This window comes from Trichosurus vulpecula, chromosome 8, assembly GCF_011100635.1.
Source record: "Trichosurus vulpecula isolate mTriVul1 chromosome 8, mTriVul1.pri, whole genome shotgun sequence".
NCBI lineage: Eukaryota > Metazoa > Chordata > Mammalia > Diprotodontia > Phalangeridae > Trichosurus > Trichosurus vulpecula.
Genome location: NC_050580.1, coordinates 1,175,830 through 1,196,632, shown reverse-complemented (window position 1 = coordinate 1,196,632; position 20,803 = coordinate 1,175,830). Strand labels below are relative to the sequence as shown.

Below are 20,803 nucleotides of genomic sequence, written 5' to 3'. Positions count from 1 at the left end.
TGAGGGACTGTGGGGACCATGGGGGACCATGGCTCACTCCCATGGTGAGATTTCTGTGGATGGAGTGTCTGAGCCAGGCTACCCATCTTTGTCATCCACATGGCACATTCTTGCAGACAGAAAGTGGGATTCTTGCTTGTGCTCTCATTTTGGAGATGCTTCTTTGGAATTGGGGCCATCCAAAGCCACCCTTCCAGAATACCTTGGGGTGTCCCAACTCACTCCACCCAAACTTGATTTGTATTAACCCTCCCGATGCTGCTCAAAGAGATTCATCCACATGTTTTCCACATAGCCGCTAAAATGCTAGATCCTCAGAAGACAGAGAGCCCCTCATCATTCAGAGCCCTGAGCTCACAAACAAGAAACAAGGCTGATGGTGATGACAGCTGATGGCTGACTACTGAGGGCTGACCACTGACTGCTAATGGCAGGTCACTGCTAGTCTCTGATGAGCATTGCGCTCCCAGGAGAGGCTTAGTCCTATACTTGAGGCTACTTGCCAAGGTCACTGGTTACAAGACCTCCCAGGACCTGTGCTGGTCCTACTCCAGCAGGGCAGAAAACCCTAAACGACTATTCTGGCTCCATGAATCCCAGAAGTGACCCTGGTGACCCGTGAATCCAACGCACATTTTAATAAGAGTGTGCTCTACAAAGGGCCGGATGAATGGCCACCCGGCCTCACCCGGAGACCTCCCAAGGCCCCCCATGCCACATGTGCCTAGCTCTAATTATTCACTAACTCTTCTAATTCTTTTTCCTGACTGTGATTGCTCTGCTACTTGCACCCAATGTCAAACAGAAGAAGTCTAAGTCACTTTCTATTTTCTTTAAAAAATTTTTTTGAGTCACTCAGCAAAGATCTGCCTTCTTTCCCTCCCTCTGCCATTGAAAAAGAAAGAAAAAGAAAATCTCTTTTACCAACACACAGTCAAAACCCACCAACTTTCTGCATCAGTCATGCTCCAAAATGTCCCTTGTGCATTGAGTTTTTCACCCATCAGGTTTCACCCTCTGTCTTCTGGAGTTGCGTTCAGCTGTCACACTGATCAGTGTTCTTCACTCTTCCAAAGCTGCTTTTCCACAGTGTTGTTGTCATCATATGAATCGCTCTCCTGGTTCTGGTAACATTGTTGTGCATCAGTTCATGCAAGTCTTTCCTGGTTCCTCTAAAACCATTTCCTTTATCATTTTTTAACAGCAAAACAATATTCTATCATGTCCATGTCATGACCTGTTCAGCCATTTCCCCACTGATGGCTATTCTGTCAGGTTCCAATTCTTTGCCACCACAAAAAAGCTACAAATATTTTGGTACATCCTCATGGATTGTTTTGTTTGGGACACATTCTTCGCTTGATCTGCTTCCCTCTTATTCCCCTTTCCCTCTTCCTTTCTTCCTCTCCTGTTTCCTGGTCCAGTGAAATGGAATCTGTGCCCAGCCTCCATGTGGATTCTTCCCTCTTCTGGCTAGTTTGGCTAAGACTGAGGTGCAGGCATCTGCTGCTCCCCACTCCCTGGTTTGCATAGGTGTTGCTTAAAGCACCCCAATTATGTGAGATAATTTCCCCTAAATTCCCTCTCCCTTTCTTCCCCTAATGTATCACTCCCCTCCTCCTCCTCAGTTCTTCTTTTGAGATCAAGACAGAACAGAACCACTCCTAGGCCTTCTGTCTAATTAGACCCTGATAGGGTCAGAGGTAATGCAGGCACTTCTCCCCACTTTATAAGCAAGCAAGCGGTTTATTCTGATTTGGTCCCCTGTAACTCTGGCCCGTCTTTTTCTTTTCCTGTCTCTCTAGACGCCTTTATTTGCCTTTTAGTCTCGGGGCAGCTCTGGCCTTCTCAGGGATGATTCCTGTATTCATTAAAGGTCCATTGTCCTCCTGTAGAACAGGAATCAGTTTTGCTTGGGTTTGTAAGGCTGTAACTGTAGACTTTTATTGGCACAGGCAAGCCCTGGAGATGCTGAGGCTCAGTTCCAGAGCACCACAACATGAATATTGTAATAAAGTGAGCACATTTGCATTTAAAAGTTCTATTTACACTACGCTGTGGTCTATTAAGTGTGTAACAATATTGTGTCTGAAAACCCCAATGTACATACCTTAATTAAAAAGTTGCTAATACTTTACTTCACCATCTGCGCCTTCAGCAAGCTAAAATCTTTCTGCTGGCAGAGGGTCTCGCCTCCATGTCGATGGCTGCCGACTGATCAGGGTGGGGCTTGCTGAAGGCTGGGCTGGCTGTGGCAATTTCTTAAAATAAGGACAATGAAGTTCGCCCCATGGTTTGACTCGTCCTTTCACTTGAACGCTAAGAGGCCATTGTGGGGTTATCAATGGGCCTCATTTCAGTGCTGTGTGTCTCAGGGAATAAGGAGTCATTGGTTTCCTCTTTAAGGCTCCATATCCATATTGGAGGTCAGGGCATGGGGGCGGATTATCCTGAGCTCTTAGGGTCCATGCTCACCACACATTTGGGGCACCTGGCAGAGATGCTCTGGGCAAGGGATGGCTTCCCAGGAGAGTGGCTGGTGGGGACATCAGAGCCCTGCCCCAGGCAGGGTCGTTTCCCTTAGCTTAAGAGTCCCTGACCTACGGAGGACTTTCACATTCTCTCTGGGGGCCCCCTTCCCAGATTCTCAGTGGGGAATTATTTTTTGGTTAGACAGTAAAACAGAGCTGAGAATACCTGAGTCCTTGACGTGCCTCGGTAGAGACATGAACCTCTCCTCTCAAGTTAGAGCTGCGTCCTTGGACAGCTGGGTTAGGTTGGAAACTGGAAAATTGGTGATGGATGTATCACAAAAAGAACAAGCAGTAAGAAAGTTCTGGCTTGTACCGTGGCATCACTGGAGGCTTCCAGAAAGCTGTTTGTCTCCCTCCGTCCCCTGCCACCACCCTCTCCTTCTTCTCCCTCACAGCCGCCCTCCGAATGCTGATGCTGAAGCCATTCCTGCCAGGTAGAAGGACATTAGGGAAAATGATGGCCCCCAGGGTTCCCATTTTCAAAAAGGATGGGTCTCTTCAGTGGTGCGGTCCCAGTGCTGCAGTCCCGGCCTTTTCTGGCGTATTTCTGCCCTCTCCTCTTTCCTGGGTCAGCCTGGCCTGCAGCAAGAGGATCGCTTCTGTGCAAAATAAAATAAACAGCATACTTTAAAATGGTATGGAATAGAATTCCAACAGATCTTTCTTGGATAAAAACAACCACAGCAAAGCCCACCTCCTTCTCTAAATGTTTCAGCCGTTAATTCAGGGTAGCAGCTTAGTGAGAATGCTAGACGTCCCCTGGCTCCCTTCCCCTGGCCCTTCTCACCTGGTCCCCTTTCACCTGACCCCTCTTACCTGGGCCCCCTCACCTGGCCCTTCTCACATGGTTCCCTTTCACCTGACCCCTCTTACCTGGGGTCCCTCACCTGGACCCTCTCACCTGGGCCTCCCCTTACCCAGCTTCTCTCACCCGGTCCTCTCACCTGTTCCCTGTTACCTGCCACCCCCCCACCCCACCCCGGCCTTTCTCACTTGGCCTCCCTCACCCGTCTGCTTCAGTGGCATTGCTTAACATGCTTAAGGCAGATGTTTGAGGGGCACAGAGCTCCCACTCCTCCTGGCTGGGCAAAAGGTCCTCCATGTTCCCAGGCCCAAAGACCTACTTAATTTCTTGATGCCATCTCTTGCAGTGGCCCCTTGCTCCCTAACCCCCTCCTCTTGGACAGCTATCCACTACTAAAATTACGGTGTCCTATTATATCCCCAATAAATTCCGGGGGATTTTTTTCCTCCTTACCTTTTTTTTCCTAGGGTTACATAAATTTCCGCAAAGCAATTTTTTCCTGCTTGAATATATTATGGGATGCCATTTCTGTTATAAAAGCTAATTGATAATGTGATTTGTTATGTTGCAGAGACATAACTCAGAAAGTTATTTTAACGCTTCTGCGCACGGAGTCCCAGGGACTGTTTCATATTTCTTATGTGAATGGCCACAGTTTGAGGTAAAAAATGGGCCGTGGCTGTGGATGAAATATCTCCAGAAGCTTTTATTCTTGCTGCTTGGGCCCAGGCCAAGAGCCCTGAGCTCCACTCATATTTCCTGAGCTCCTTCTCCGCTCCCGTCTGTCCCCCGGTCATTAGTTAGCAGGTGCTGTTGTGGACCGGCCCCACTAGACATCGGAGCCTCTGAAATTCCCCCTGGCCTTCATCTGGTTGGGGGGAGCAATGGGCAGCAGCCTGTCAAAGGAGCCGCTGCCATCTAGGGGCAGTGGCAAGGTCCAGGCCCCACCCACAAAATGAACCATGGAAAGCTCACCTCTTTTCTTCCTTCCTCTGCTGGCGATGCACTTTTCTGAGGTCACTGGCTGCCGGCTTTTAGCTCCCTAGAAAATACTCCAACTTAGAATTATTCCCCCATAGTTACTGGGGCTTGATTTGGGATTTTACTGGAAGATGGGACTTCCCCTCAGGCGCGCAGGACAGCGCTTTGCTGCCATGGAGGAGTCCTAGAGAGCTGCCTCAGGCGGTGGGAAGATCAGGGAGTCATCTCTATCCACTGGGCCACACCACCTGCATCGCTGTCTTGGGCTTGCCTGAGGCCCGGCTGCGTAGCGAGCCTCTCTCAGAACCATCGGGCTCAGCTCCGGCAACTCCTGCCCCTTCTGTCCCTGGGGCCAAATCCCAGGGAATGTCAGAGCCTGACCCAGGTTCTAGCCCCATCTCTCCACACGCTCACCTTGTCTGCTGAAGGCACAGAATCACCAGAGGGAAAAATCGATTCAGTTTACAAGGAGATAATGAATCCGAGGAGGATTTATGCCTCCGAAATGTACTGGGCGCCTGCAAAATGACTTTTAAAAAATAATCAGCCGAGTCTCCTTCTCTCCACCAAGATGCTCACTTTCACTTTCTCCTCTCTCCTCCCTCCCTTCTGGAAACTAAAGCATCTTTTTTAATGCACCCTTCAAGGCCTAGTTAAAATGCCACCTCCTCCAGGAAACTTCCCTTGACAGCCCAACCCCATCCCTTTTGTGGACCTTCCCAGCACTTTCTACCTCTCAGGTGTCCTGGCCTCTGCTTCATGTTTATTCATTCACTCAATCACAAATCCATTCATTCACATATTTAGGGAGGCAACCAGGCAGTGCAGTGCCTAGGGGACTGGGCCTGGAGTCCGGAAGATCTGAGTTCAAATTTGACCTCAGATACTTATTAGTTGTATGACCCTGGGCAAGTCACTTAAACTGCCTCAGTTTCCTGACCTGCAAAATGGGGGTGATAACAGCACCTGCTCCCGGGGACAATCATCGCAAAGTTCCTGGCACAGAGCAGACCGTCTGCGAATGTTCATGGTGGCTGCTGCTGTTCCCCAGCCCTGGAATTGAAGGGATGCTGAGAAAGGCTGAAGAGGAGCTGTAACTGCACTGTCTAGGATGAGGATTCTCTAGCGCCCGGCACCCCACTTCCACACACAGGCCCCCAGAAAAACCACCCTTATCTTAAGACATTTGTGGAGTCAGAACCTGCTCCAAACCATCGCCAGGGCCCTCACCAGGGTGTTTCCTTTAGCTAGCCACAAGACAAACTAGTTCAAAACAAAAAGACATTTAGTCAAATAGCTTAGCAAGTAATATGACAAGAAAAGCTCGCCCCACCCACGCAGTGGGGACATTCTCCCACAGATTGGGCATGGCCAGTAGAACACAGCCAGGGCACACATATTTGTGTGGAAGACACATTATTAGTGACTGTGTGTGTCCAGGGCATGTGCCAATGGCCCCTGGCAACGTCATCATGCTGCCCTTCTTGCCATCTCACCCCACGGGAGTCCTGGACTTGAGACCAAGATGAACTAAGCTAGATCATTATCACTGACGATTACTGGCAAATTACTGTGACCGAAAGTCAATTATCTAATCTCTCTGAACCTGTTTCCTTATCTCTAACATCTCTGGGCCTTTACCCAGGCTGGCCTCCATGCCACCTCTAGCCCTGAGAATCCCTTGTTGTCCTTAAAGCTCGCCTTTCATGGAGATCCTCCTGATCCCCTCCCCCCGGCTGCTGGATGGGCTCAGCCCTCTTATTTTATAGACCAGGAAGCAGGTTCAGAGATTAAATCAAGAATGACCAGTGACATAATCTGAACCCAGATCATTTTGATCTCCAACACTCGATGCTACAATTAATAAGCTAACTGTATTTACTTTGTAGAGACAACATGTCTAAAGGGGACTGGCCAACATGCCCGCTCTTGGCCTGTGGAGGCATTACAGACCTGGTTTCGGGCCCCAGAGAGGCGCTTTGGTGACTGGTTACTTGGCTAGAGGGAGGGCAGGCATTTTCAAGAGTCCCCAGACAACCAGAACCTCCCCCTTGTGGAGAAGAGTTCTCCCTCTCAGGGCTTTGTCTTAGGTTTCTTCTTTTGTTCTAGGTGGTGGCCATGACCTTATGAGCTTCTAAGGTCAGGAGAGTGAGCCCTGCCCCCCCCCCCCAGGTCTGGGAGCCAAGTCCACGACGGTCCAGAACCAGCATGGATATGCCAGTGGTACCAAGGTATCAAGGTGGTACCAAGGCTGGGAAGAAGCTCAGTTAAGTCTGAGCCCATCTCCCCAGAGCAGGGGGTACAGAGAAGAGCCTGTCCCAGAGGTTCTGGGGGAAATTATGTGTGATTCTATTCTTTATCTGTGATGTGAAAGTCCATTGATTTTCATTGGTTACAAGGACATTTGCTGTCCCAGGGAGGGGGGAGCTGGCAACACTGGGGACACCCTGCTGCCCGAGAGATCCTCCTGGAGCCCTGAGGGGAGTCTTGGCCAGCCTGGCCTGAGGACACACAGGAGGCACATTTCAGAGCAGAGGTTCAAGCCTGAGCCCCATGACCTCAAGCTCAACGTGGTTTCTATTGCCCACTGCAGAGGGAGGGAGGGCATGTGTGATATTCATGTGACAGGAGACAGTGAAAATGTAGAGCCATCCTCATTTCTGTTCTGGCCTCCAGGCATCTCCACCTGAACCTGCCTGGTATGCAGTAAGAGCTTAATGTATGCTTGTTGAATTGACTCAGTTCCTGGTCTGCATGATAAGTCATGCTTTCCTTCATGAGGTGGTGGACCTTCACCCCTTAAATTGGGAGGGGTGTTAGATAATGTTGGGGGGGGTCATCGGATCTCAGTTTACCCAGTTGGTCAATGTTGCCCTGGCCCACTAAACACCACTTTTCATTGGCTGGCCTTGAGGAGCTGCTTCTTGGCCCCGGGGGCTCAGCTCACTTTGGCCTCTCAGTTGGGGCTCCCTTGGCCTGGCAGACCTCTGGAGCTCCTTCCCCGCCCCTGGGCCTGGGGACCTGGGGAGTGCTTCTAGCTCCGTTTCCCACAATTAGGAATTGGTTGGGCCTGGAATTTCCTGGATCCAGACATTATTTTTCATCGATGCCTGATGATGGAATCACTCCATCAAGAACTAGAGAAATTCTGGCCCTGCCCATTTACCTCAGGGCAGAAGAGGGTGCTATCTGCACCCCTCCCCCTCCCCTGAACCAAGTACTCTGGATACCTGTTCCTGTCCTCCATCATTGTCTTCATTCCCCCATTGCTGGCTGCTGGCCTCAAACACACACACACACACACACACACACACACACACACACACACACGCAAACACATACATGCACACACATAAACATACACATACACACTGACATACAAACGCACACATATACACACATGCGTAGATGCACACACATACACACATACGCACACATACACATAAACATGCACATACACACGGACATGCAAATGCACATGCATGCAAGCACATTCCCACACAAGCACACACACATGCACACATGCACACGCAACGCACATGCAACACATGCACACATGCACACACTCACATACACACAGGCACGCGCCCCACACACGTGCATGCATGCACACATACAACACACACATGCACACACGTACACACATGCACACATACACACACGCACATACATGCACACACAGAGGAGGATGGGCCTTTGGGGCTGGCCCCACTTTGGAGGTGTTCAGCTTCCCTCTAGGACCTAAGCTGCTCATTTGAAATTGGAGATTTTCCTCCCGTAATTCAGCATCCAAGCAGAGCTTTGCTAAAGCTGATTGGTGGTCACCACACAGCAGGGACCCTGACACACACAATGGCCCATGAAGTTGTGACCACAGAAAGCATCATCCCCATCCAACAGATGAGGCTACTGAGGCCCGTGGCAGTATTCAAGCCCCACTCGCCAGTGTGCTTGGTCTTCCTAGTATTTCTAGTGCATTTGTGAGCGAGGAAGGCCCCAGCCCTCCATGTGGCCACTCCCAACCTCGCTCAATGGCATCACTCATGGGAGGGCTTGGTCTTGGTGGAGCTGCCGGCCTCTTGAAGTGATGGAAGGCTCCTTGAGCTGTACCTCTGCATCTCCCCTACCACTCCTGGCAGCCTCTGCCAGGTGACACTTGTTGAAGAAGGCAGGCTGCCCAGAGGTGAGGCTGTACATGCTCCAGGGATCTGGGGCTGGGCCTGTCTCTGCTTCTGAGAGGTGACCCATACCCTTCAGTGCAGAGCAGCAAACACCTGTGGTGTGTGTGAGACTTGAGCTATTGTACCGATGGCTCTGGCATCCCCAGATGGCTAGTGTCCAGGTTCCTGAGACAGAAGTGGAGGGAGGGAGTCTTTGGGCTGGCCCTCACCGGTGGAAACTTCCCAGATGCCCTCCAGGGTCAGAGGAAGCCAAGTGAGTGCACAAGCAGTGGGAGGAGGGATGGATCCCAGGGACACAGGAATGATGAGTTTCTCATTAGACAAGAGGACCATAGGAGGATCAGGGAGATCTTGTGTAACTGTTCCTCCCTGTGTCATCAGCGATCACTGAGTAATGTCTCCTATGTGCCAGACACTGGACTGATCCTGTGTGCTGTTGAGGTGGGTCATAAGATTGAAGGCTGAGGAGGCCGGGAGCTGGAGGGACCCCCTACCTAGATGCTAGAGCCCCCTCCTCCTACTAAGCGCAGTGATTGGGGAAGAGGTGCCAGATTCCTGGGGAAAGGGCTTTGAAGGGGGCCCTTGCACACTGATTTGACATTGGATGCCTAATGAGGATCCCTGCATTCTGTCCTGATGGGACGCCCCGAAGCAGAGTGGAGCTGTCCCCGGGTCAGCGGGTGCTGCCCATTCTTTATGCGCAGTGTTTGTGTGTAGGACAACGGTGCTCATCGGTCCAGTTCACACCATGTGCTGCTGGCTGCCTTTTTGCCCACACCAGCCCCCTCCCCATCCATGAACCAACCACCCTGCCCACGAGCAATCTTCCCCGGGACATGGCGGGGGGCTTCACAAGTGTGCTCGAGGGCAGGCTCCCCGAGGTGCAGAACGCCCCTCCCAATGCCCCCCTCCCCGGCTCCAGGGCTGATGGGCCCTGTCAGGAGAGTGTGCTGACCAGCAGGAGCTTCCTTCTGAAAAACTGCGTGTGAAGCGAGGACCAGCTTGGGCGCTCCTTGTGGATGGCCACTTTTCTTCATCTCTGCCCCTTTTCTCTCCCAGTTTCCCAGACCTTCCCCTAAGCTGGGGCTGTTCTAGACCCCAAGCCAGTCCTGCGGCTCCTTCCGCACATTTCCAGCTCAAAGTGCTCCACCTGGTGGCGATGCTGGGCCATTGGGCTGAGGCTGGCCGACCAACAGCACCCCGCTCCCCCGGCCCCCAAGGATGCAGGAAGCCAGCAGAATTAGAATGAGACCCCCTGAGCCAGCCTGGGCAGCGCTAACCAGCCCAGGCGATGACTGGCCATCCCATGCGCTGCAGGGGTGGGGCCTAACAGGGCTCTAGAAGCCCAGATGACCGGCCGCACCTGCCCACAGTGGGGCCCTCCAGCTCTTTCAGGATGCAGGCACGTGTGAGTACATGTGCGTATGTATCCGTGTGCATGAGTGTGAGCACGAGTGTGTATACCGTGTGTGAGGATTTTCACGTTGTCTCCCTCATTAGTCTGCATGTGCATATGAATGTTCGTGTTTGTGTCTGAGCACGTGTGTGCATGTACATATATGTGCACTTGTGTGAGTGTGTGTCTATGTGCATATTCGTGTGTATGTATGAGTGTGTGTCTGAGCCTCTGTGTGCGGTGTATCTGAGTGTGAGTGCGAGTGTCTGAGTGTGTGTATATGAATGTTCGTGTTTGTGCCTGAGCCTACGTGTGCATGTGCGTGTCTATATGTGTGAGTTTATGTGCATATTCGTGTGTATGTATGAGCGTGTGTTTGAGCATCTGTTTATGTGCGGTGTATTTGAGGGGAAGTGGCTCCCCTTCTTTGCTCTCTCCCACGCTTGGCTGGCTGGCTCTCTGTGCCTGGACACTGGTGCCACCTGGTGACCACCACGAGCTCCACATCGGAGCTGCTGGGGGGAACATTGGATCCAGTCTGGCCAGTGGGGCCTAGAACAGTTCCTCAGGCCTAAAGGGAAAGCTCTGGACCGCCTCCCACTGCCGACTAGCCCCGGGATGGCTGGCTCTCTCATCCCTAACTGAGGGACATGACAAGCCGAACTCTGTCTGTCCTAGGGGTGGCTGCTTCTGGGCTGGGCCATCACGCACAGTGCAGCCCCCAGAGCCCTGAAAAATGAGTGAGGGAGTGAATGAATCAAGTGCTTCCAATGTGCCAGGAGCAAAGGCAGAGTTGAGTTCATGGTGATGCCTGAGCTTGAGGAGCGTGAGTGTGTGTGTGTGTGTGTGTGTGTGTGTGTGTGTGTGTGTGTGTGTGTGAGTGTGTCTGTGTGCCAGGGCCTGAGGAAGTGGGAGCCATGGGGCTGGGGCTAGGTGGCTGGCCCGGGCTCCTAGCAGGGCTGGAGGACCCTACCCAGGGGCAAGGACTCCCAGAGCTGGAAGTGCCAGGTCCATTGTCTGAGGCGGGAGGGGCGGTGGGGCTGGGGAAGGAGGGAGGGTGCCCACCCTGGGTGCTCCAGCCTCGCCTCTCTGGGGGGCTTCATTTTCCTCATTTGTACAAGGAGGGCTCAAGAGCTGGGGTCAGAGGAGCTGAGGTTGCTACCCAGCTCAGTCACTCACTCTCCGTGTGACCTTAGACGAGTCTTTTGCCTTCCTGACCTCAGTATCCCCTTCTGTAAAGTGAGTGGGTCCCGGGCCTCAGTTCTCAGTCCAAGGGTAGAAAATAAAAGGTGATTTGGTTATTGTTGCTGTTTCATGACACAGATTTTGTGAATCAGAAGTAAGGACACCCCTCCCCCTGCCCCTCATGGACTCTCCCATCCAGTGACACATCTTCCTGGCTGTTCCAAACTCTAGGCTCTAAGCATTTTCTCTGTCTCCTACCCCTAGAATGCTCTCTCTCCTCCTTGTCACTTCCTGACCTCCCTGGCTTCCTCTAAGTTCCAAAGAGAATCCTTTCCTAGCCCATCTTAATTCCAGTACCTCCCATCTATTATAACATAGAATTATTCATTCTGCCTGTGGCTTTTCGTACGTATTTGTTGGCATGTTGTCTTGTCCATTAGACCATGAGCTCCCTGAGAGCAGGTGCTGTCTTTTGCCTCTTTTGATATCCCTAGCTCTTAGCATAGTTGCTGGGCACATAGTAGGTGCTTAGTCAATGCACATTGAGTACTTCACAGGGTTGTCATGAGTTTCAATTGAGATAACATTTGTAAAATGCTTAGCATAGTGCATGACACAAAATTAGTACTTAATAAATGTTCATCGCTTCCCTCTCTTATCCTCTGAGCATTTATGGGGTACCTACCATGTGCCAAGGTCTGTGTTTGGTGCCCTCAAGGAGTTTCCATCTATGGGGGCTGGGGGGAGGAGGAGACAGCACAGACATACATGGAGGTGTGTGTGGGGAGTGATCATGAAAGGCTTCTTGGAGGGGGCAGCATTTGAACTGAGCCTTGAAGTAAATGAAGGATTCTAACAGGTAAAGGTGATGAGCAAGTGAATGCCAGGCAGAGGTGGGAAGACTGAAAAGGTGGGAGGGGGCTACAAAGGGTAGAGTATTTTGTATTTGTTCCTGGAAGCCATAGAGCCACTGGAATTTATTGAGTAGGAAGATGACACAGTAAGATCTATGCTTTAGGAAAATCACCTTGGTGGTTGAATGGAGGATGGACAGGAGTGGGGGAGGACTTGAGGCAGGCCAACCCATCTGGAGGCTATTGCAAAAGTCTAGCTGTGAGATGATGAGGGTCCACACTAGGGTAGGAGCAATGTCAAAGAAGAGAAGAGAAGTGAGTGTATTGGAGAGATTCTCCAGAGGTGAAATGGACAAGAGATGCTGCAGAAGTGAAATGGACCAGAGATGCTGCAGAGGTGAAATGGACCAGAGATGGTGCAGAAGTGAAACTGATCAGAGATGTTGTGGAGGTGAAATGGACCAGAGATGCTGCAGAAGTGAAATGGACCAGAGATGCTGCAGAGGTGAAATGGACCAGAGATGGTGCAGAAGTAAAACTGATCAGAGATGTTGTGGAGGTGAAATGGACCAGAGATGCTGCAGAAGTGAAATGGACCAGAGATGCTGCAGAGGTGAAATGGACCAGAGATGGTGCAGAAGTAAAACTGATCAGAGATGTTGTAGAAGTGAACTTGACCAGAGATAGTATGGAGTGAAATGGACCAGAGATGTTTCAGAGATGAAATCAATTGGCTTTCTAGATGGCTTGGATGGGGAAGGGGGGTGGTGAGAGGGAAAGTGAGGAGTCCAGGTGGACAACGAGTCTCCAAGCTGAAGGGGCAGGCCCCTTATGCCATTCATCAGGAGTGGGATTTGTAAGAGAGGAGAAATTGGGGGAAGGTCCCATGGTCTGTTTTGGGCATGGTGTTTGCAATGTTTGTGTGGCCTGGGCTTGAGATGTTCCATCAGATGATGACATGGGAATGACTGGGGAGCTCTCTTCATGACAAGGGTTTTGCCCAAAGACAATGGTGCCCTTTTCTGTCCCACTAACATCTCTATTTCAATCTTGTAAGCACTTTTTCCCTGTAAACCCATTCTCTCAGCTCTGCTGCTGGCATCTGAGCCCTCAGATGCCATCTCCCCTGGCACACCCATCCAGCCCATGGCCTTCTCCTCCTGGAGCATCTGTCTTGGTGATGGCCCCATCTCCCACTGGGAACTGGCCTCTGAGGCCTCTGTTCTGGGGAGGGGCCCAGGCATGCCAATCTGCTTCCTCTCTGGTCTCTGCTCCTGACTTTCTGGTCAGCAGGTCCCTCTCCTGCTCCCCTGCTTTTCAGCTCCCTTTGTGCATTGTCTTCCTCCATTAGAATGTAAGCTTCAGGAGGTCAAAGGCCTCAAAGACCTTTTAGCCTAGGCCACAGCCCAGTTAGCACTTAATGCATGTTTCCTTGCGTTTTCTCTGATGGGGCCTGAACCTGGGAGTCAATGAGGACAGCCTATCATTAATTCTGCTGCTCTCCATCACAATGAAGTAGAAGGAAAACAAATCTTATACACACTTATCCTGCTGCTAAAAGCCCTGACCATTTGCCTTCTTTATCTGGTCATTGCGGGCCCCTGGTAGTGACGGGTGGAATCCAGGAATCTCCATCCCCAGGTACAGACACCTGGGGAATCCCCTTTCATACCCATAGAAGAGATGTTGCTCCCTTTCCACTCCCTGTCCCCCAGTTTAGAGGATGTTAGCAGTAGTGGGGGGCCTTTGGGGGTCTCTCTCTTGACCACCTCTCTTAAATCTGGTGGAGTCTGCCCTTGCATTCTCTGACCTCACAGGCCAGACAGAAAGTGGATTTTGGGTTCCATCCCATCTTGCTTTTCTTCTCTTGGCCCTGTCAGAAGCCTCATGGATCCCCAACCTCTAAGGGAGCAGAGGGGCAGAGCAGCCCTTAGCTCTTTTCCTCCACCTTGGCAGAAAGTTGGTAAGTCCCCAAGGCTGGGGCCAAGGTAGGTCCAGCCTCACCCTGGATATAACTTCAAACTGTGACATGTATTTTGACAGAGGGGCTGCTAGGGGGCACCTCAGCACACAGAATGCCGAGTCTGGCAACAGAAGGACCTGGGTTCAAATCAGAACTGAGACCCTTCTTAGCTGTGTGAGGAGGGAGTCATTTAACCTTTGTCTGACAGATTCCTCTTCTGTAAAATGGGCGTAATCACAGCCCTCACTCTGAAAGGTTGTTGTGAGGATCGAATGAGGTATATACAGTACGTACAGTGCTTAGCCCAGAGCCCGTGTTTCAGGATTCCATATTTATTCATGGAACCAGCCAGCACACCCGATAACTCTCAATTTTTCCTGGCTCACATATACCTTTCATTGACTTACAGACATAGTTCTCCTCCAGTCCTGCCCACTTCTGGCTCTGGGGCTGGAGTCGCTGGAGCCTGGAAGGTCCCACCCAGACTCCCTGGTGAATGGCCTGAGGCCCTAGACACTGTCAGTGGCCAAAGGGAGGGATGGATGGTCACTGGGATGACTTTTGGGGTTGGGTAACCTTGTATGCTATGAATGGACACGGAATAATGAAGACACTATTCTGAGACAGAACCCCACAACAGGAGCCTTCAACTAGCCTTTATTTACAGTAGTGCTCATAAATGCAGATTTCTTCCTGCCTTGGCTGGATGAAAAGCATCAGAATGTGGGGAAGACGGTGGGAAGAAGAGATGAGCTGCAGAAACCTGGGGAGCTCAACCTGGGAAAGCCTCAGGGGGCACGAGACCGTGGTCACCTTCCCTCTGCGTCTAGGAGACAAGGCCTCTGCTCCCAGCTCCCAGGGCCTTGTGTTCCACCTCTCTGTTTTTCTCACAGGGACATCTTCACTCTGCAGCCCTCCCTCCTATCTCACCCTGCCCCCGCCCATCCTGACCTGCTGTGACTGCCAGAAGTCTGATGTTTGTAAAGGCCTCCTCCATCCCAAGGCCCCAGAGTGCTCCTTGGGCCCCCACACTAAGCATTGCTGCTGGGGCCGCAGCAGGAAGTGGCCTGGCAGATGCCAGGGGCAGATCTGTGGCTCAGTGACTGCATCGGCAGCGGCCCCAAGGGCTGGAACTGGAGCCAGACCCCATGGGCAGCCTTCTGGAAACTGGAGCAGCTGGGTCAGAGGAGGAGTGGGCCAGTGGTGGTTCCAAGAAGGAAGAGTGGAAGATGAGGCAGCTGAGTCCCATTTCAGGAAGGGCACACAGACCCCTTTTCAAAGGAAAGTGGTGGAGCTGCAGGTGTTGATCTGGGACCTGGGCTTCCAGCCATGGGGTCAAGGCAGGCTTAGACAATGAAGAGGTTGGGGAGTCCAAAAAGCACAAAGTTGACATTTGCCCATGATGGCACAAAAATGACTTTGTCGGCGATCGCTGAGGCTCTCTGGTCTAAGACTTTTTCTCCAGATATTTTAGGAGAGCCTTCTGTAAAAGGGGAAACAAGAAACAGGCTTCCGTTCAGCTCATAAGACACTCAAAGTGGGTGCCTGTGCTTCCCATTGCCCTGCTCTGAATTCTGATGCCCATATTCTTCGGGTGATCCAAAGGTCTTGGTCAGTGCCATGGTGCCCAAAGGCTGGCCAGCCCTGCCTCCTCCCTGGGCAGAGCAGGCATCCAAGGTTAGGAGAGCAGAAGGGACATATCCAACATGGCCAGGGCAGAAATGGTACAGACAGGATTCAAACTGTATGCTATGGACCCCACTGCACCCATGAGCACAGGCAAGACCAAAGAAGCAGATGGCAATGACTCTGGGCCCCAAGGTCAGTGATAGCTCAGTTCTTAGCCCTTCTCCTGCTCTCTCAACTGTGCCTGGATCCAAGGCGGGTCCTGCCTGGAAGAATAGGTTCACTCTTTTCTTTTGGGCTTGTGTACTGCCATGATGGATAATTCTCTGCTTACTTCCAAGCACACACAGAACCTAGCAGAGGGCATCTAAAATATACTGGAGAATTTAGGACTCTGAGGTTGAAAGCCAGGTAACATGCTAGTGGGAAGTATTGGCCTTGGCGTCTTTCCTCAGACACTGTCCAGCTCTGTGACCACAGCTAAGACATGCAACCTCTCTGGCCTCAGCTTCCACGGCTGCAAAATGGGGGGAGTGGACTCAGTGACCTTCAGGGTCCTTTTTAAGCTCTAAATGTATGGTCCTCCAAAGTCCCAGTGAGAAAAACATAAAACAAATTTAAAAAAATATAAAACACCCCCTTAAATGGAATCCTCTAGAATACGGTGGAAGAGAAATCAATAACTCAGCTGCAAACCCCCTTATTCCTCCCCTGGCACATTCCGCTCCCCCACCAAGATCAGTGATAATATATTCAATCAGTCCTTTTTAGAGAAATTGTCTGGTTTGATGGCATTTCAGGTGGTGTTAGCTCCAAGGAAGTAGAGGCAGAAAGAGGCAAGCATGGTCACAAAGCTAGTGAAACGATCTGGGACCAGGCCTTGGACATCATGATCCCATCGGCGCCCCAGCCTGTGTCAAACTCTCATGAACTTTCAAAAAATAAATTCCATTGATAGCTTTTGTTTTTGTCACCAGTTTTTCCCAATATGACCTTCTCCATTCCCTCTCCCAGACAGCAATCCTTCTGGCTTTCCAGACAACTCTGCCCTGGAGCTGAGGTTGGGACAGTGATGGAGACAATGGAACTTGGCTGCCACAGCATCTCTAATCTCCTCTCACTGTGAGTGAGTGACTGTCATGGGATGCTTGTGCAGATGGGCGTGTGAGTATAGGGCCTACAGCCCTGGGCTAAGACTCAAAGATGAGGGATCTGGCTCTGGAGGGCTCCCCAACCCCCAGAGTCTGTGCCATGGTCCTTGTCTTTACAATGAGAATTTTGGACCAGGTGCTTTTCATTCCACCAATCTATGAGGGGGGATATTTAATTCATGACAAAAGGAGGCTTCTCAAGGAACATCCCCCAGCTTCCCATTTACCAAATACATTGATGGTGCTCAGGTTTGTGGTTGATACTTGTTCATCAAGTCCCATGAAGGCAATGGATGTTCTGCAAATGCTCTCAGGGCCAATGAAGGCAGACTAATGTTTCCAAATGGGAAATGGTGACAAGACACAGAAACATGGAAATGCCCCTACTCACCATTCCTAATGGTTTCAATTAAGTCTGGCCTCAGGAGATGGTAGATGGCTTTCCCACTTGGCTTTCCGATTCTTAGCAAGTCTAAAGAAAGATCAGCCACATGAGTGGTCAGTGAATGGACTCAGAAGAATGGAGACCCATGGAAAAGGCAAAGATGTGGGCAGCCATTAAAACAGCCTTGACTCACCCTCGCACAGGATGTCTGCCCTCTTGGCATTGAAATACAAATATGTGGGCCATTGGTTGCTCATCACACAACGAACCCCAATGAGGCTTAGCAGGATGGCCGTGTCCACTGGTTTGTGCAACAATAGCTGGGAAGGCCTGAAAAAAATAACATCCCTAAAAATAAAGCTCAAAGCTAAGACCGAGCTGAGCTGCCACATCCAGGGTTCCAGTCCACCCGCGCTGGCAAAATGTGACTCGTCCATAGCCATCCATCCTTCCCTTTGACCCTCCAGGAGGCCCGCCCAAGGAACTGGAGACACATTGGCAAATATGGGTGCTTGGGGCCATCTGCTGGCTGTTTCCCCAGGCTCACCACGTGACTGACCACCTTCTGTTCTATAAGACATTTCCTTAGTGATAACCAGTGTGTCTGAGAGGAGGTCGCTGCTGAAATACGCTACAGCCTCCCTGTGCAGCAGTCAGCAACAAGCATTTATTAAATGCCTACTGTGTGCCAGGCACAGTGCTGAGTGCTGGGAAATGAAAGGGGCTCACTGTGTAATGATGAGGACAGCTTGCAAACAACCCTGTACATGCAAGATGGATATAGATTGGAGGGAAGACAAGTAACACGAAGCTGGCCCAGGAAAGGTGTTTGCAGAATATGGGGTTTGAAGGAGGCTATGGTTGGACGAAGAGATGAGGGGGTAAGAATTCCGGCGACACCCAGCGGAAGTATCTGGAGTCAGGAGAGAGAGAGCCTTGGCGGGGTGGGGGAAGAGGAGCCAGGAGGCCAGTGTCCCTGGAGCACACAGCAGAGGGGAGAGGCGGTATCTGAACACTGGACCGGGATGGGGCAGCTTCAGGAGCCAAGCAGTAGCGTCCGTCTAAGCTGGGGTGCTGCGGCACCGTGAGGTTTTAGTGAGTGGGGGGCGGGGTGGGACGGGTAAGATGTGGTCACACCAGCTGGAGACAGGGAGACCAACCACATGGCCTGTGTGAGAGTCTGGGCAGGAGATGAGGCTGCAGGCTGGGGGCTATGTGAGTGTAAAAGAGCAAACGGATGTGAGAAACGACATGATCGGACCACAGAAAAGACAGGGAGGGGTGGCAGGCAGCGAGGTCTCAAGGATGACCCTGTAGCTGTAGCTTCAGAATGACGGGGAGGACGGTGGCTCCTGGAAGGAGGAGCTCAGAAGGGGACAGAATTAGGACAAAGAGAATGACTTCAGCTTTGGAGCTCTTGAGCAGGAGATGCCTATAGGATGTCCATTTCCACGATTCCAACAGACAAGTGGAGACCTGAGACTGGAGGCTGGGAGAGAGGTTAGGGCTGGATCTGAGAACTGAGATCTGGGTTGAGAAATGAGAATGACCTTTGGGGGCTGAGGTGGGGGGGGGCGGGGCAGCCACTTTGGAGAGTGTGTGTTCCACGCCGGGACATCTGCCACCACACCTAGCATGTAAGCCCGCTCCACACACTCTCACGGCCTCCTCACACACAGCGTGGTTCCCCTTCTACTTTTCCAGTATCCTTAGTTCCCATCCAGGTACCCTGTGCCGGCCTCCGCGTGGGTCCTACCTGGTCCACACTTCTATTCGTCCTGAACCCAGTCTTCTGGGGCCTCGGGTTTCCTTCTAGCGCCTGTGGGGGGCCCCTCCCAGCCCTCGGAATGGCCAGTGCCTCGGTCCTGCCCCCACCTTCTAGCCACGCCCTCCCAGCTGGCCAGGATGTACACCCGTTTTCTCCCCTGCTCGAAGCAGGGGCAGCTGTCCCCAAGGAGGGAGACACAGGCCAGGGGTGTTAGTGCCAGGCAGGAGAGGATCCATACCTCTGGATTTCGTCGAACTTGGCCTGCCTCCGGTTGCTATACACTGTATGTGTCAAGTTCAGTAGAATTATCATCTGGCATTCTGAAACACAGGGTAGACATCCAGACTCTTCAGGGGCTCCTTCTGAGGCCAGGCCAGCAGCAGCTGGAGGACATGGCCTGCATCCACCATATCCTTCCTCCGGAGCCATTTGGCTCCTGAATACTGTCAGCAGGGCTTCTCTGGGCCCCACTCAGGCTCTGGCTTATAAAATGCCCAAGCCCTGCCCACAAGGAGCTTCTCACGTGGGGGATGGGGACCGGGCAGACAAAGGCGTGGAGGGAGGAGATTGTGGCTGAGGGGTCTGAAACAAGTCTGGAAAGGAAGAATGTCTTTGACTTGGGCAGGGTCTTAAATGCCTGGCAGAGATTCTGTGTGTTCTCCTGGGTGTCCTTGAGCAGGAGAATAGCATGACCAGCCCTGAGCTTAGGATGGTTGTTTTGGCAGTGGGATGGAGCATGGACCTGGAGTAGACCAATGAGCACAAGCAATGAGTGTCTTCCATGACCATGACTGTGGAGAGAAGGGGCCAGGTGGGAGAGACATTTTGGAGGCAGAGTTTAGGAGACTCAGCACCTGCTTGGGAGGGGAACAGGGGAGGGGGAAAGTCCAGGAAGGCTCAACCTGGATGACTGGAGGGAGAGTTGGTGCCCTTGACTGACCAATACAGGGTTGAGAAGTTTGTGGGACATCTGGGCAGCTAACAAGCAAATACAACCTGTCAGGCATTTATAAAGTACCACTGTGTACAAAGGTCAGTGTTTGGCCCTCAGAGTCTCAGGGAGCTCCTGGATCTGGATCAGTGGATTTGGGAGAGAGGTCTGGAAGAGACTGCTGAAGCCACGAGGCAAAGTGTGGAGGGAGGAGGGAAGAGAGCCAAAGGCTGGACACACCCATAGGGGGCTGGGGCTGGGAGGAAGCACTGGAGGAGACTGAGGAGAGAACAGACTGGAAGGAGACTCGGGAGGCAGGGCTGGAAAGCTGAAGGGGGAGATAGGAAGATGTGGGTGGGTGGCCAGCAGAGGCTAGTGCTGTAGAGAGGTCAGGAGAGCAGCTTCAGCAGGGTGGTGGGGCTGGAAGCTGGGAACCAGTGAGGGGTGTGGAAGGGAGGCAACCAGTGTAGACCAAGAAGATTCTTAGGGAGGGGGAGGAGACACACAGCCAGGTGTCTCTTGGTCGTCTAGCTCCTGTCATCTGCACTGCCTTAGGGCATGAGACTTGAGCCCCCTCCTCAATTTGTTTTCACTTCCCTACCTTGATTTCCTCCTCCATCTCCCCTCCCCATCTTGGTATCTCCCCCCTCCCTCCACACACCTGCTGAGTGGATCTGCCCTCTCCATCTGGATCTCTCTCCCTACCTTGCTCTCCCCTCCCCATGTGGTGGATCTCCCCTCCCCTATACCTGGACACCCCCTCCCCTCATGGGCGGTCTCCCTTCCCCCACACCTGAATCTCTCCACCTCACCTGCATCTCTCCTCACCCACCTTACTCCCTCTTCTCTACCCAGATCCTCCCTTCTTTCTGTTGGATGGTCCTACCCCAGTTGCTGACTCTCACCTTGCAAGTTCATGGTGATCAGACTATCTATAAGCACGTGAGACAACAAGTTCTCCATGCCATAGAAGAAGAACCCACTGCAGCTGCTCAAACATTGCTCCCAGTCCGCTTGGCTGGAGGAAGAGGAGGGGGAGGAGG

The 20,803-nt window shown here is 51.9% G+C and overlaps 1 protein-coding gene across 1 annotated transcript in view; it reads right to left on the bottom strand.

Moving 5' to 3' along the window:
• Positions 1-14,576: 14,576 nt before the first annotated feature.
• The window catches only part of LOC118828741 (cilia- and flagella-associated protein 46-like), a gene marked incomplete in the record, with an annotated part of 65,796 nt that continues 59,569 nt past the window's right edge, over positions 14,577-20,803 (bottom strand). The window contains 5 exon segments of the mRNA XM_036735585.1: positions 14,577-15,382; positions 17,068-17,148; positions 17,255-17,391; positions 19,068-19,149; positions 20,666-20,778. Of these exon segments, the coding sequence (XP_036591480.1) occupies positions 15,246-15,382; positions 17,068-17,148; positions 17,255-17,391; positions 19,068-19,149; positions 20,666-20,778 (550 nt within the window).